The sequence below is a fragment of the Rhineura floridana genome, chromosome 9 (genome assembly GCF_030035675.1).
Source record: "Rhineura floridana isolate rRhiFlo1 chromosome 9, rRhiFlo1.hap2, whole genome shotgun sequence".
Taxonomy (NCBI): Eukaryota; Metazoa; Chordata; class Lepidosauria; order Squamata; family Rhineuridae; genus Rhineura; species Rhineura floridana.
Genome location: NC_084488.1, coordinates 24,660,160 through 24,673,072, shown reverse-complemented (window position 1 = coordinate 24,673,072; position 12,913 = coordinate 24,660,160). Strand labels below are relative to the sequence as shown.

The following is a 12,913-nucleotide window of genomic DNA, read 5'->3' as shown; positions in this document are numbered from 1 at the left end:
CGAATTGACCTGGTTATGCAACATGCAACATGTACATCTCCTAGTTTATTATACTCTGTGACAAGTGGTTAGTTAACAACTATATGGGGAGTGGGCGATAGCAGTACTACAATGGGCTTCATAATCCTGGGTTTTCTCTGTAGGGTTCTTGCATATCTTGTGACAAGTTAAAGGTAAATCATACATTGATTTTAGGGCCTATTATCAAATTACGTAAAAACCCCTTCACCTTATTTTTTCTGCACAGGTACTACAAACATACTTCTTACTACAGGGATAATTGTAATATTACAATCAGTGTCGCTGTAAATGGAATGTGTATTCCTGATTTAATTATTAGCAAAATCTGGCACCTGAGAAAACACGTCAGCTATGGACTCCATGATATTTGACACACAAAAAATGTCTCATCCAGAAAAGGATCATATTGAAAACAGTAACAGAATGTTTTTGAGCTGAATTTACTAATTTCTGAGCTTCTATACTCCAGTCTCATAGAACATTTGAGATCTCCTATCTGAAGAGAATGGCCAAAGGTTGTTTCCTTTTTCTCCAGATAAAGGCTTTTAACAGCTGTCGGGCAGGCAGAAATTCAACATGTATAGCTTTCCCCATCACAGCCATGAAAAGCAACATACTTATTCTGCCTTGCTTGCCAGTTCTAAAGGAAGATAATCTCTACCAGGAAAAACAACAGAACATTCCAGCTGGGCTTCCATATATTGCTCTTACAGAGAAGGCTACCAACTAATCACAAAAACCATTCAGGCTTGCTCTTGTGCCTTTAAGAGACTGATGTGCAGAAAATGCTTTTCACAGCATAGAGACAAATATTGTCACCTGCTAATGTCTACCTGACAAGCTGCTGTTAAAAGCACAGTTAATGTGGCCACGTGCCCTCTCTCGTTCCCCAATAACTGGTATTCTGCCTCTGAAAGTTTTGTGTTAAGTATCATGACTAACAACCATTGGTATCATCCAAGAATTTATTCAGTCCACTTTCAAAGCTTAGTGGCCATTAGCACCTTGTATTGGACCAGGCCAGCTACCATTATCTCAGCCTGCAAGACAGATGTGGCTGAGGGACATTGCTTTAGCCCTGATACAGTTTTTGTATATATATTGTAATGCAGTGCAGAAATAACTGGTCTGTGAAGACTAGTCGTTGAAAGAATAAAGAAACTGAAGGTTTATTCCTACAAAGAGGTAAAGTCATACATGCTGAAGCAGCCATGCAGCTTCTACTCAGGGAGCCATTGCTAACTAACTGAGAAAAACGGCAGGAAGAGGAGGAAGGGGAGGAGCAAAGCCTGCAAAAACAATCAATACTTTAGAGGAGGAACCCAGCAGAGGGAAGAATAGATTGCCTTTCTGTCTATCGCCTCCCCCCCTTGGTTCAGGTCACTTGTAACATGCATTGGTGCTTTACTCCCAACAATCCTGAGAGCTGCATTCTCTTTTGTTCAATCTCATGGAGGCCACAGGGCCAGGGACAACAGTAGGTGAAGCAAGGAATGTAAATTTTACCTTTGTACAGTAGGCCAGTTTGTACACAGGCACACATCCCTTTTGCTGCTCTATCCGAGCAAGCGAAAGGCAGTATCAGAGTTCAAGGACCCATTTCAGCCAGGAAAAAACACTGAGGAAGAATGCAGAGCAGGGCCAATGAGGGCTGTGGTATGCGGGGAAAAGGAGTGGCTAGGAAGAGGGTATAGCCTTTGGAAAGTCCCACGGGCCAGATAGAGAGGTATAGAGGGCCACATTCAGTCCCTGGGCCTAAGGTACCCCAGCCCTGCTCTAAGAGATGCTTAGAAAGTATTTCTTATCTCTGAACTCTGGGCAAATACCTGGTACCACCCTCTCCTATGGATCAAGCCAATGGGAGGGAAGAACATGAGAGTCACACCCTCACTGATGATCTGTCTGCTGGTAAATATGATGTGGAGCTAAAGCCCAATCCATTCAAGGAGTTCTGTGTACCCATGGGGGCGTCTGCATTTGTGTTATCAAGCAACAACCCTCTGTCCTGCATGGCTGAACGCCTTTTGATAGGGCAGGAGAACCAAAAGAGGAAAAGGGAAAAAGGAGAAGTAAACAAATCTCCCTATCTGCATGCAAATACTGGGCTTTGCCTAACAAGTACTTGGGATCCCAGCCTTTGAATCTCTCTCTCTCTCTCTCTCTCTCTCTCTCTCTCTCTGTCACCACCAGAAACATTCTACCTAAGCAGGAAAATACTGGGGGTACGGGGGTGGGTGGATTCCAAGGATGAAACTTTTATTTGTAACGGTGATGGGGAAGAATCAAACATATTCCCCTGCCTCAAAGATTCCAATGTATAGAACTGTAATTTAGTGTTTTTGAAAGGAATCCTCAATATAGGGGTGGAGGGGCAAGCTGACGAAAGAAACAGAGTGCCGTTCAGCAGGAAAGCATCCCCAGCATTTCCAGGTTGGGCTGGGGAAAGACTCCCCATCTGAAATCCTGGCGAGCCCCTGCCAGTCAAGGTCGACAGTCCTGAGCTAGATGGACCCGTGGTTTGACTTGGAACAATGCAACTTGCTGCCTGTGTTCTTATCCTGCCCTGTAAGAAAGTAAGACACTAGGGAAAAGGCCAGCCAGCTGACTCATTCAGCTGGTGTTCGCTAAACAATCTTTATCTGCCTTTGTTGACAGGTGGAGAGAACCCCACCAACTGACTTCAAATGGAGATCAAAACATGAGAGTTTGCCATAAAAATAAAGCACACTGTGTTCTTTCATTTCCATCAAACAGAGGGAAACCCGGCATCTGCCCTTTTTTGTTTTGAGAGCAACACTGTAAGTAAAACTGTAACTCAGATTTTAAAAAATAAAATGAGCAACAAAACCTGCTATTAAGTGTCATGGAATGCTTAGAGAACATGCCAGTCATGAAGCTGGACGAGAGCTTTATCACCTCTCTGAAACTAGAACAGAATGGACAGAGAAATCCCCTCCCCGAGCTACAGGTACTAGAGTGGCGTAACAATCAATCTGTCTTTCCAAGGAATTCTAGCAGTTGTAGCTCTGGGAGGGAAACAGGGGTCTCCTAACAACTCTTAGCACCCTTAGCAAACTACATTTCCCAGGATTCTTTGAGGGAAGCCACTGTTTAAAATGGTATGGCACTGCTTTAAGTGTCTAGTGCTGATGGAGCCCAGGTCTGTGAAGGGTATGTTTGTTACTTTTGTGGACTTATTTGCAAGGCTTAGTTACCATGGGGGGGGGGAAGCAATGGTTATTATGATGGCACTTCTGTTAAGGGAGGTTATCTGTCAGAGGATGCAGTTGTCATGGCAACTGTACTTTCTTTCTAACAGAAAAATCCCAAATTATGCAGAGTATTCGTGTGTACAGATTTAGGGTTTGATCCCCTGTTGGAATAAGATCTCTGATTTCACTATGTAAAATAAGTAAATAGAAAGAAGATAAATTATTTTGGGTGCACAATTCAACGAAGTGAGGGAGAGGTAGGTGCCCTAGCTCATTGCTAATAAAACAGCTGAAAACAGAATTGGCTTCAGCATCATTCTTAAGTTCTTAAATATTGACATAAAGGATGTTTCTCTCCAGACAATTTAAAAAGTACTTGGTAACCTTGTTAGTTCAGTATAGTGGCCACTATTTGCAGTGTGATTCATTATTTAATTATTATTCTTTTATGATTGCATCATCTAGCTACAATTTGTCACGTTTAGGATTATTTAATAAGCTTTTCTGTTATAGTGATCAAATAATGCAGGGTATTATTATTGCCCTAGGCAAACAAGCATGAAAGTGCAAGCTTTTTAGCAGACCAGCAATTATTAAGGGCACAACAAACCAACCAAACATTCAGACTGTTAAGATGAATTGATTTGAATGGGAATGCACTGTGTAGCCATAAGTATTACTCAGAAGTAAGACCCACTTTTTGTACACCGCCCAGAGAGCCTCCGGGCTTAGGGCGGTATATAAATTAAATTAAATAAATAAATAAAATAAATAAATTGGGCTGTTTCAAGGACTGCACTTTCAGGTACACATGCTTGACTTGCCCACTGAAATAAATGGGACTTAAAAAATCCTGAGGAACCAGAGCTAAGTGCTTGACCACATGGTTCAACTTTTGACATCTCCAGCTAAAAAGGATCAGGCAGCATACCATGGAAAAGAGCCACTGCCCTGGGTAGCAGCTGCTAGTCAGAAAAGGATAAATATTCTGATCTGGTAGCTTCTTCGCTTTGGCTGGATCATGCCCAATTTTTCTGTTTAGTTTTACTTTTAGTAAATTAGGTGTTGAAATTATTATACCAACAAAGACAAGGGACAACGTATTTCTTTTTGTTGAAGTTTTTAGCCTACAACAAGAAAGTTAGGAATACTATTTATCACAAGCATTACTCTCTTGCTGCCATCAGATATTCTTATACTAACTCCTTAGCTGCAGTGGTACTTTATCTGTTGCAATGAAATCTGTCCATACTGTACCTTGATCAGATGATGCCCTACTAGGTAGGCAGCCCTTTCGTCCTTCTCTCCGGGTGCATAAATCCCTGTGCCATACCCATGCCAAGCAACTAGAAAAGGATTGTGGATCGTAATCCAGTACTTAACCCGATCTCCAAAAGCTTGGAAGCAAAAAGTAGCATAGTCACTGAAAATATCAATGAGGGATTCATTTTTCCAGCCCCCGTATCTCTCTTGCAGTGCCCAAGGCAAGTCCCAGTGGTAAAGAGTGACTACAGGCTCAATTCGTCTGTGAACGAGAGCGTCTAGGAGACTATTGTAGTAGTGGAGCCCTTTTTCATTAACAGCTGTCACCATCCCAGTGGGGAACAGCCTTGGCCATGAAATTGAAAACTGATAAGAAGCAACTCCCAAAAAATCCAGAGCTGATAAATCTTTCTTCCAAAAAGTGTAGCTGTCACTGGAGTCATCTGTCTTGGAACCAGCTCTCAAATGTGAAAGGATGAAGTGCTCCCATATGGAGGGTCCCTTTCCCTCCTTCCTCTGGCTGCCCTCCACCTGGAAAGCGCTGGTCCCCACGCCCCAGAGGAAGTTTTTAGGGAATGTGTCATGCACAAACATCTGGGTTTCATTCACAGAACTTAAACTGGGGTCTTTCCCCCATACAGCTCTTCCATCCTTCTCAAGCCCAATGACTAGCTGTATGAAAATGAACATCCACAAGGCTACGGATCCTTTCAGTTGTTGGGTAAACATGGTGTATTTCTTGAGCGTATGTTAAAAGTCACATTTCTTTTGGGAGGCTGGTGAAAATCCATTCAGTCCTCGGGATCCCTGCTGCATAGCTTGTCTTCATGTGCCACAAACCGCTGGAGTGTCTTATCAAAGCTTCAGCAAAAAAAGCTTGCAACTGTAAAACCCCTGTTAATGATTAGCTTGAAGTTGCAAGACTTAGGATGGGTCACAAAAAAAAAAAAGCAACGTAATCCCAGGAAGACTGCCTTTTACGGCCACTAGGACACCTAAAGGGGTTTCTTTCATTGTTGCAGAAAAAGGAGATTCCAGTCCCTAAGGCTTCTTCTCAATCTATGTATAGTTGTTCTGAATGTTTGAAACGGCAGTCATGGTAGGTGGCTGTCAGAGGATGCCAGCTGTTGATTCAATTACATTTAAAGGGAATAGAGATGAATTGCCTTTTTGACACAATTACCCCAATGCAGAACACACTGCCATTGCTTGAACACATAAATGGTAATTATTAAGAACAAAGGCCAACAGGAATCTTCAGTAGCTGCTGGGGTAAAAACAGCAAAAGAATCTTGCGATCATGGAAGGTGAACAAATGTTCAGCAGCATGAACTTTCATAGGCAAGAGCTCTTCCCTCTTCAGATGCAGGACCTATTTGATTATTTGCCATCGTTGGGACAAAAGTAGATGGGGGCAGTGGTGCATATGGGTAATAATGGTAGATTCTGGACTTAAATGTCTCATGGAACCCCCTCCTGAGATGGTAAATTATATTGCTTCACTTACTTCACAAAGTGGTTAGCCAGCCCTCCTGTTCATTCTGCTGAGTGGGGCCTGGAATTTTTGCCCCACAGTCCTGTCGATGGCACTGCTGGATGGGAGTCAACACAGATGAAACTCTGCACACCTTGCCTGTGAAATCCTTGTCCATGCAAGAGGTGTTGTAAAGGGAGAGATCTTACAACACTGATTGTCCAGGAGCTGCACTGGCTCCCTATTTACTACCAGGCTTAATTTAAGATGTTGACTCTGATGTTCAGTGCCCTAAATAACTTAGGACCCCAATATTTGAAGGAATGCCTCTCCCCATATCTGCCAGCCTAAATCTTATGATTTCTGAGGTGTGTGTCCTCACGTCCCAGCAACAATTATGTATCATATGATGACCTAGGGATGGGCCTTCTCCGCCATGCGTGCCTCCTCCCATCCCCAGTTATGGAACTTCCTCCTGGTTAAAATACGACTGTCCTGTTTTGTTGGCTTTTTGCCAGCAACTCAAGGTATCTCTTTAGGCAGGATTCAGGGGTGTAGCTGTAGTTAAGAATGTGTTGAAAAGGTCCTGGTATTCGCTGTATTTGGTTTTATGCTTTTGCTTATTAGTTTGACTATATTTCTGATGCGTTTTGCTTTATTATTGTATACTGCCCTGGGATCCTACGGAATGAAGGGTGAATTAGAAATATCATCACTAATAATATCTCTGCTTTAAAATAAGGAGTATTGTGGGGCTGGTGTTTTCTTGATGATACTTTATAGGTATCACATACAGATCAAGCCAAATGGAAGGATGACATCTTTACGGGTGGTTTTATATGTCTTTAGAAAAATCAGCACACGCGAATTCTGTGCAAGACTGCAGCTAAAAGAATTTGGCATGAAATATGCACCACAAATCTTTATAGCGTTTCCTCCCCATCTTTGCGAGCCTTCCTTACAAGAAGGAAACTAACATATAAAAGAAGCATGTGGTTGGTTGCTTGTTACCAACAATGAGGTATTTGTTACCAGGAAGGAGGAAACAACCAAAATGTGTGATGGAGATAAACCACGGTAAGGTTTCCCTAGGGATAACTCAGTTATCCTAACATAACCTGTTACCCAACTATCCTAACATAAGATAATACTGTAAGCCGGTATTATTAAAATTCCCAATTGTCAGGAAAGAGTTTCCATGTCAATATATTAACTTGGATTCCTGTATTCAGCAGGAGGTTGGACTCTATGGCCTGATAGGCCCCTTCCAACTCTACTGTTCTATGATGTCATGTGTGCCATGGAACCCCTGCAAATTGCTGAGGGTTCTGGGGCATGAGGGTGTGCGATTATTAGTTCGGTCAGAGTGCTGCTCAAGCCCATGGAGCCTCACTGGTGTCTCACAGGGAATCAGGGTTTGCTTAAAACACATCCCACACTCCCCTTGGAGTTGTATGTTGCAGAGAAATATTGCTAGGGGCTGCCAAGCTACCCTTCAGGGAAGTTTGCCCATCATGATTGATCTTCTAATTGAGCATAAAAATGTTAAGACAGGACTGTTAACCTGCTTATTTTCCTCATTATGCTCCTGACAGCAGACAGATGCTTAAGAGACAACTGGTTTCACAATCTGAATTTGCTACCGAAAAAACAGTGACCCAACAGATAAGAAAAGGTGACCACTTACATCAGTACCAAAAAATGGAGCTCTGAGATTTGCATAAAATGTGTGTGTGCTGATCTATATGTATACTTAGAAAGAATTACTCTTATATACATAGAAATACAATACATCTCACCATCATGGTGACATGTGTGCCTCCTCCGTCTGCTGTCCAGGTGATACCTTCTGATGGGCAACTTCACAACCCCTGCTCTTCCTCCTTATGGTTGTTTATCTTCAAACTGAATTTGGTTGGACAACCCTTCAAATAGAGAGCTGGGCTCTGACAGCCCTTCAAATACAGCAGCCTTTCCTAACCCTTGGGTCCCCCGATATTGTTGAACTACAACTCCCATGAGCACCAGATAACATGGCCAATGGTCAGGAATGATGGGAATTGTAGTCCTGCAACATCTGGAGACCGAAAGGATGGGAAAAGCTGAAATAGAGGATCGTCTTCAGTAAAATATGACACCTGGCCACCCTAAGATAGGAACAAGCCTTATACCATTTCTATTTGTCCATCTAGGCCAGCACTGTCAGCTCTGATTGGCAGTAGCTCCCCAGGTCTCAAGCAGAGGTATTTTCCATCACCTGCTACCTAATAGTTTTAAAAATTGGAGATGTTAGGCAATGAACTTGGGATATTCTGCATACAAAATGTGTGCTCTGCCACCAAGCTAGTTCCAAGCTCTGCCATGAATTTCCAAATGCTTGAGGAAAAACACAGTCCCTACGTTTTAATGGTTTATCTATGAAATGGTATTAATAATTTTGAATACTTCCTTGTATACCTTCAGTTCAGAGGGACTAAATTCGTTTAAATTAAAGTGAATTGGTTTATTTGTGTTGTAAATGGAGCTAGAGACAGGGACTTTAATAAAAAAAATACACACTGTCCATGAATATGATTTGTTTCCCTTTAAATATATTCAAATTTGGCATTTTTTGGTGTGTTTTTCTTTGGAGTGGAAAATGGTTAGGGCATGACCCAGCCAACATTATGCACTTTTAACACACATTAATTTCAGTGAGAAGGTGAAGTGCATGCTTCATTTCCCCCCATTCAAATGGTGTTTAATAAAAGTGGTTGACTTTGCTGGATTATGTATCAAGATGAATAAATACTTTAATATCTCTTCTTGTCCTTTGGACTTTAAAAGTATCTGAAAGAAACCAGCATTACTGAGACCCAGCATTGAAACAGTGTAATTTATATCCAAATAATCCTAACCATTCATTTGAGGAGGAATAACTGATCAAACAAGGATCATACAACAAACATACACAAAGACCATCTGGCTGAAGTAAGTCAAAGCACACAGGTATGAGGTTAGGTGGTCAGCATAACTGGACAGTAATTATTATGAGTGGCCTTGCTTTTTTGAGAGAGTGGGATGGGATATAAATTCCATAAACAAGTACTTGTTCGTACAGAACTGTAAAATCCCAGTCAGCATCAGTGCATACAATCACAAGTATGTATGATCAACAATTTAAACAAATAATTAATGTGAGCTGTTGTACATTTTTTAAAACTCCCATGGGTTTGTTCCTATGCAAAGGAAAGTCAGAAAACAACACAATAAAAGAAAGCAAATTTCCAGTGGAGGCGGGCCCATTAGGGCACATGGGGCAGTGCCCCACCAACCTCATTCTTGATTCCTCCAAACCTACCAGTCCAGGGTGTGGCCCTAGCTGTCTGCTTCCTCTTCCTTAGTCTCAGTTTTGCCTTTGTAGAACTTGGCAGGGAGGATGATGGGGACAAAAATATAATGAGCTACCTCTGGCTCCACCTACTGTTGGTCTCCCCGCCTTCCACCCTATGGGGACTAGTCACCACTGTAAATTTCATATTGTCAAATTTCCTGTTCTCTCTTTTTTCTTCTCCCTTTCTGTGCCACATCTCCCTCCTCTTTTCTTCTTTAAATAACACAGCAAAAATCCATTGAACCTGTGCTCATAAAATGTAAATAATATGCAGATATGCAAAGCAACAATTTATATATATATAAGCTGAAACGTTTTGTTAATATAATAAAAACCTCTGTTTGGTTAATCACAATTACGTTCATATATATATATATATATATAGTAATGAACTGATCAGTAAGAAAAAAAGAGGAATTAAAAAAAGTAATACATGTACATTCAGATTAAACAGACACTTTTATATTTGGCTGGAACATGACTATCAGTTGGCAAGGACTCTTAATAGAAGATCAAGGGGAACCAAACTGTGTGCCATAGCTCCCCCACCCCCGGCGAGATTCCTAGTTTGTTGGACCTGTTTGGATAAACTTGTACATGACCTTTACTTCCCATAATTTTTTTTTTCACCCATTGGTGTTCAGTTAGTTGGTTGTTGAGGGGAACTTCCAGCACCTTGGTATGCAAAGTTTTGCTGCTGTATATAATTGTTTCCTCTTTCTTAATCAGTATCAGTCCGTTATTTCTAGATCAAGGGCTTTAGAAGCTCATGCAAGCCTGTCTGGAAGTCACAGCTTCTACACTTGATCTTAGCCAAAAGGCCAAGAAGCGATGAAAGTCACAACTTCTAACCTGGAAGCCATTCTCTCTTATTTCAAATGTGCAGGGACTGATAGTGGTGTTCAGCTTTTGGAGGAAAGGCAGTTTGTATATACTCAGAGGCAGTCTCAACTTTGTAATTTTACTTATTTTGCTACCCATTAGAAACCAGTGTGTGCCTATCAATTTATTTAAAATAACAACAAAGTATTAGTATTATAGTGCCAGTATGGTACACTGCTAGAGTATTGAATCAAGATTGTAGAAGACTCAGATTCAAATTCCCACTCAGCCATAGAACTTACTGGGTGACCTTGGACCAGTCATGATCCCTTCACTCAACCTAATCTAGCTCATAGGGTTGTTGTGATGATAAAATGGGGTGGGGCAATTTGGGTACGCCACCTTGAGCTCCTTGGAGGAAAGATGGGATATAATTGTAATAAATAAATACTTCATTATTGTATTGTTCCTCTGTTTATCACTTCAGATGAATCCTTGAACTAAAAATATTTGTATGTTCCAATTGTCACCATTTATTAGGCGAATTCATTGCCCCTACATTTTCTTGTGGGATGCCTTTTAAAAATGTTGAATATGCTAGAGTTGCTATGCTTGATGCATCAAGCCACTCTCTCAAGTCTCTAGAAATTCAACATCTGAAGCAGTGTGAATGCCTCTTGGCTTGAGTGAATATGCCCATAATTGCATACAAGGACACAACAGCTCTGCTGAATTTGTCCCAGAGTCCCTCTCATTCTGTGTCCTGTTTTCAATAGCCACCAGTTGCTGTTTCTGGCAAGCTTACAAGCATAGCATGAAGGCAACAGTTGTTTGTGCTTACTATTCAGAGGCCACTTCCAGATAACCTATTTATGGAGCATTTGTTCTGATTTGTTTGTGGGGAGGTTATACGACGTTGCATCAAGTGCTCTCCTATACTTTCTAATACCTCTTCCTGCAACTTTCCTTCTTGCAAAAAGTCCAATATTTTGGGGAAACAGGGTTGTTGTATAAGAGTGCCAAATCAGCTTTAATTGTGCAACTTGAATATGCTGTAACGTGATTGAATACCGAAAATAGTGACAGTCTGGAAGTGCCCAAAGGCTTTGTGTGGACAATGTTGTTATATAGTTTAGTCAGTAGATGGCACTGGACTTAGCTATATCATTCTAGGGCTAGGCAGAGTCCAGTTTCTTGTTGGTAGTCTGTTTTGTTTATGAGAGTCAATAAAGTTCTTGTCTGGCTTATTGACTTGGGGTCCCCTATACTTTCCATTTGAGACGAATTACGTAAAGCACTTGCACAGCCGGCTAATTCACACACTGCAGCTGGCAAAGTTAATTTTGAACCTTTAAGTATGCTTAACTTAAGCTCCTGCTGGGAGGAAGGGTGGGATATAAATCAAATAATAAATAAATAAATAATAAACACTGCTCCAAGTGTGTGTGTGTGTGTGTGTGTGTGTGAGAGAGAGAGAGAGAGAGAGAGAGAGAGAGAGGAGAAAGTGGGGTGGTTAGACCAGACTCAATGATATCAGCTGGAAAAATTTTGGAACAATTTTAGGCTGGCCTGAAAAGTGGGAAGGCATCCTTTCATACATCAAGCACTAACTCTAACACACCTTACTAAGTAACATACCTGCTTTACAAGCCAGTGCAGGGCAAGTTGTTGTAATGTAAATTCAGCACAAGGGAGGCAGGAAGAGCCTTTAGCAACTCTGCATTGGGGGGCTCAGGCAGTGATTTTTGGTTTGAGGTTTATATATTTCTTTAGAAGATATATTCGCTGTTTCTTAGCCAAGGCTCTCAGAGTACAAAGGCATATCAATAAAATACAACAAAGTAACTAACAACAAAAGCTTTTTTTAAAAAAAAACCTAGCAATTGTACCTGTGTCTGTTTTAAACCATGAAATGATGAAAAGTATTTGCCAAGCCAGGAGTGTCAAACATAAGAACTATGAACCTGTAATTGGTTCTATGGAGCTCCAAACTGACTCATGGCACCCCTACTGATTTTAAATATTCAGTCTTTGAATATTGAATTTAATTATTTGAGCTGAATAGTCAAACTACAGAATAATAATTTTTACTCTTCAACCTAGTTAATCATTTTCAAGGGTAGGAAAAGCAATTCTTAGATAATAAAATAAATTCTGTCATTGTGTGCGTGTCTGTGGGCTGAAGGGATGCTCACATCCCTGTTTCCTAGCCCTTCTTTATGGGCAGGAAATGCTTACAGCACCAGTCCAGGACACTTCCAAGGCAAAGGTGTGTATGCATAACATTTTTTTAATCTAATGAACAAGCGATATTTAGCTTAAGAGCTGAAAATTCGAATCACTGTAGGAACGATATATTCCCCCCCCCCATTTTTATGGGCAGGCAGGATTCAGCCTTAATTAAGCACTAAAAAGTCCCGTTAATTTCAAGCATATGTTTAAATCTTTCCCATTAAAATCAGTGGGGCTTAATTCGTTTTTGGATGGATTGTGTCACCACCAGTGTATCTGACCATCGTTAATGCTCTGGTGGTGATAAACTTTGGTTAGCAGTAGTGACCTTCGTGTGTGTGTACATTATGAGCGTGCCCTGTTCCGGAGGCATCTACTGGATGAAAGATCTGAACTGCTGGATGAAAGATCTGATCCGCTGGATGATTTGTGTTTGAAGCACCTCTCCAAGTGCCCACCCCCAACTCCAATCACACAAACTCTTTTTTCCCCTTCTCAGCTGCCTCCTTACTTCCC

At 41.2% G+C, this 12,913-nt stretch overlaps 1 protein-coding gene across 1 annotated transcript in view; it reads right to left on the bottom strand.

Annotated features, from left to right (window-relative positions):
* Positions 1-5,300, bottom strand: part of KLB (klotho beta) — a 40,730-nt gene extending 35,430 nt beyond the window's left edge. Inside the window, exon 1 of the mRNA XM_061584395.1 lies at positions 4,491-5,300. Coding sequence (XP_061440379.1) covers positions 4,491-5,225 — 735 coding nt within the window. The 5' untranslated portion in view covers positions 5,226-5,300. The remainder of the gene's footprint in view (positions 1-4,490) is intronic.
* Between the last annotated feature and the right edge of the window lie 7,613 nt (positions 5,301-12,913).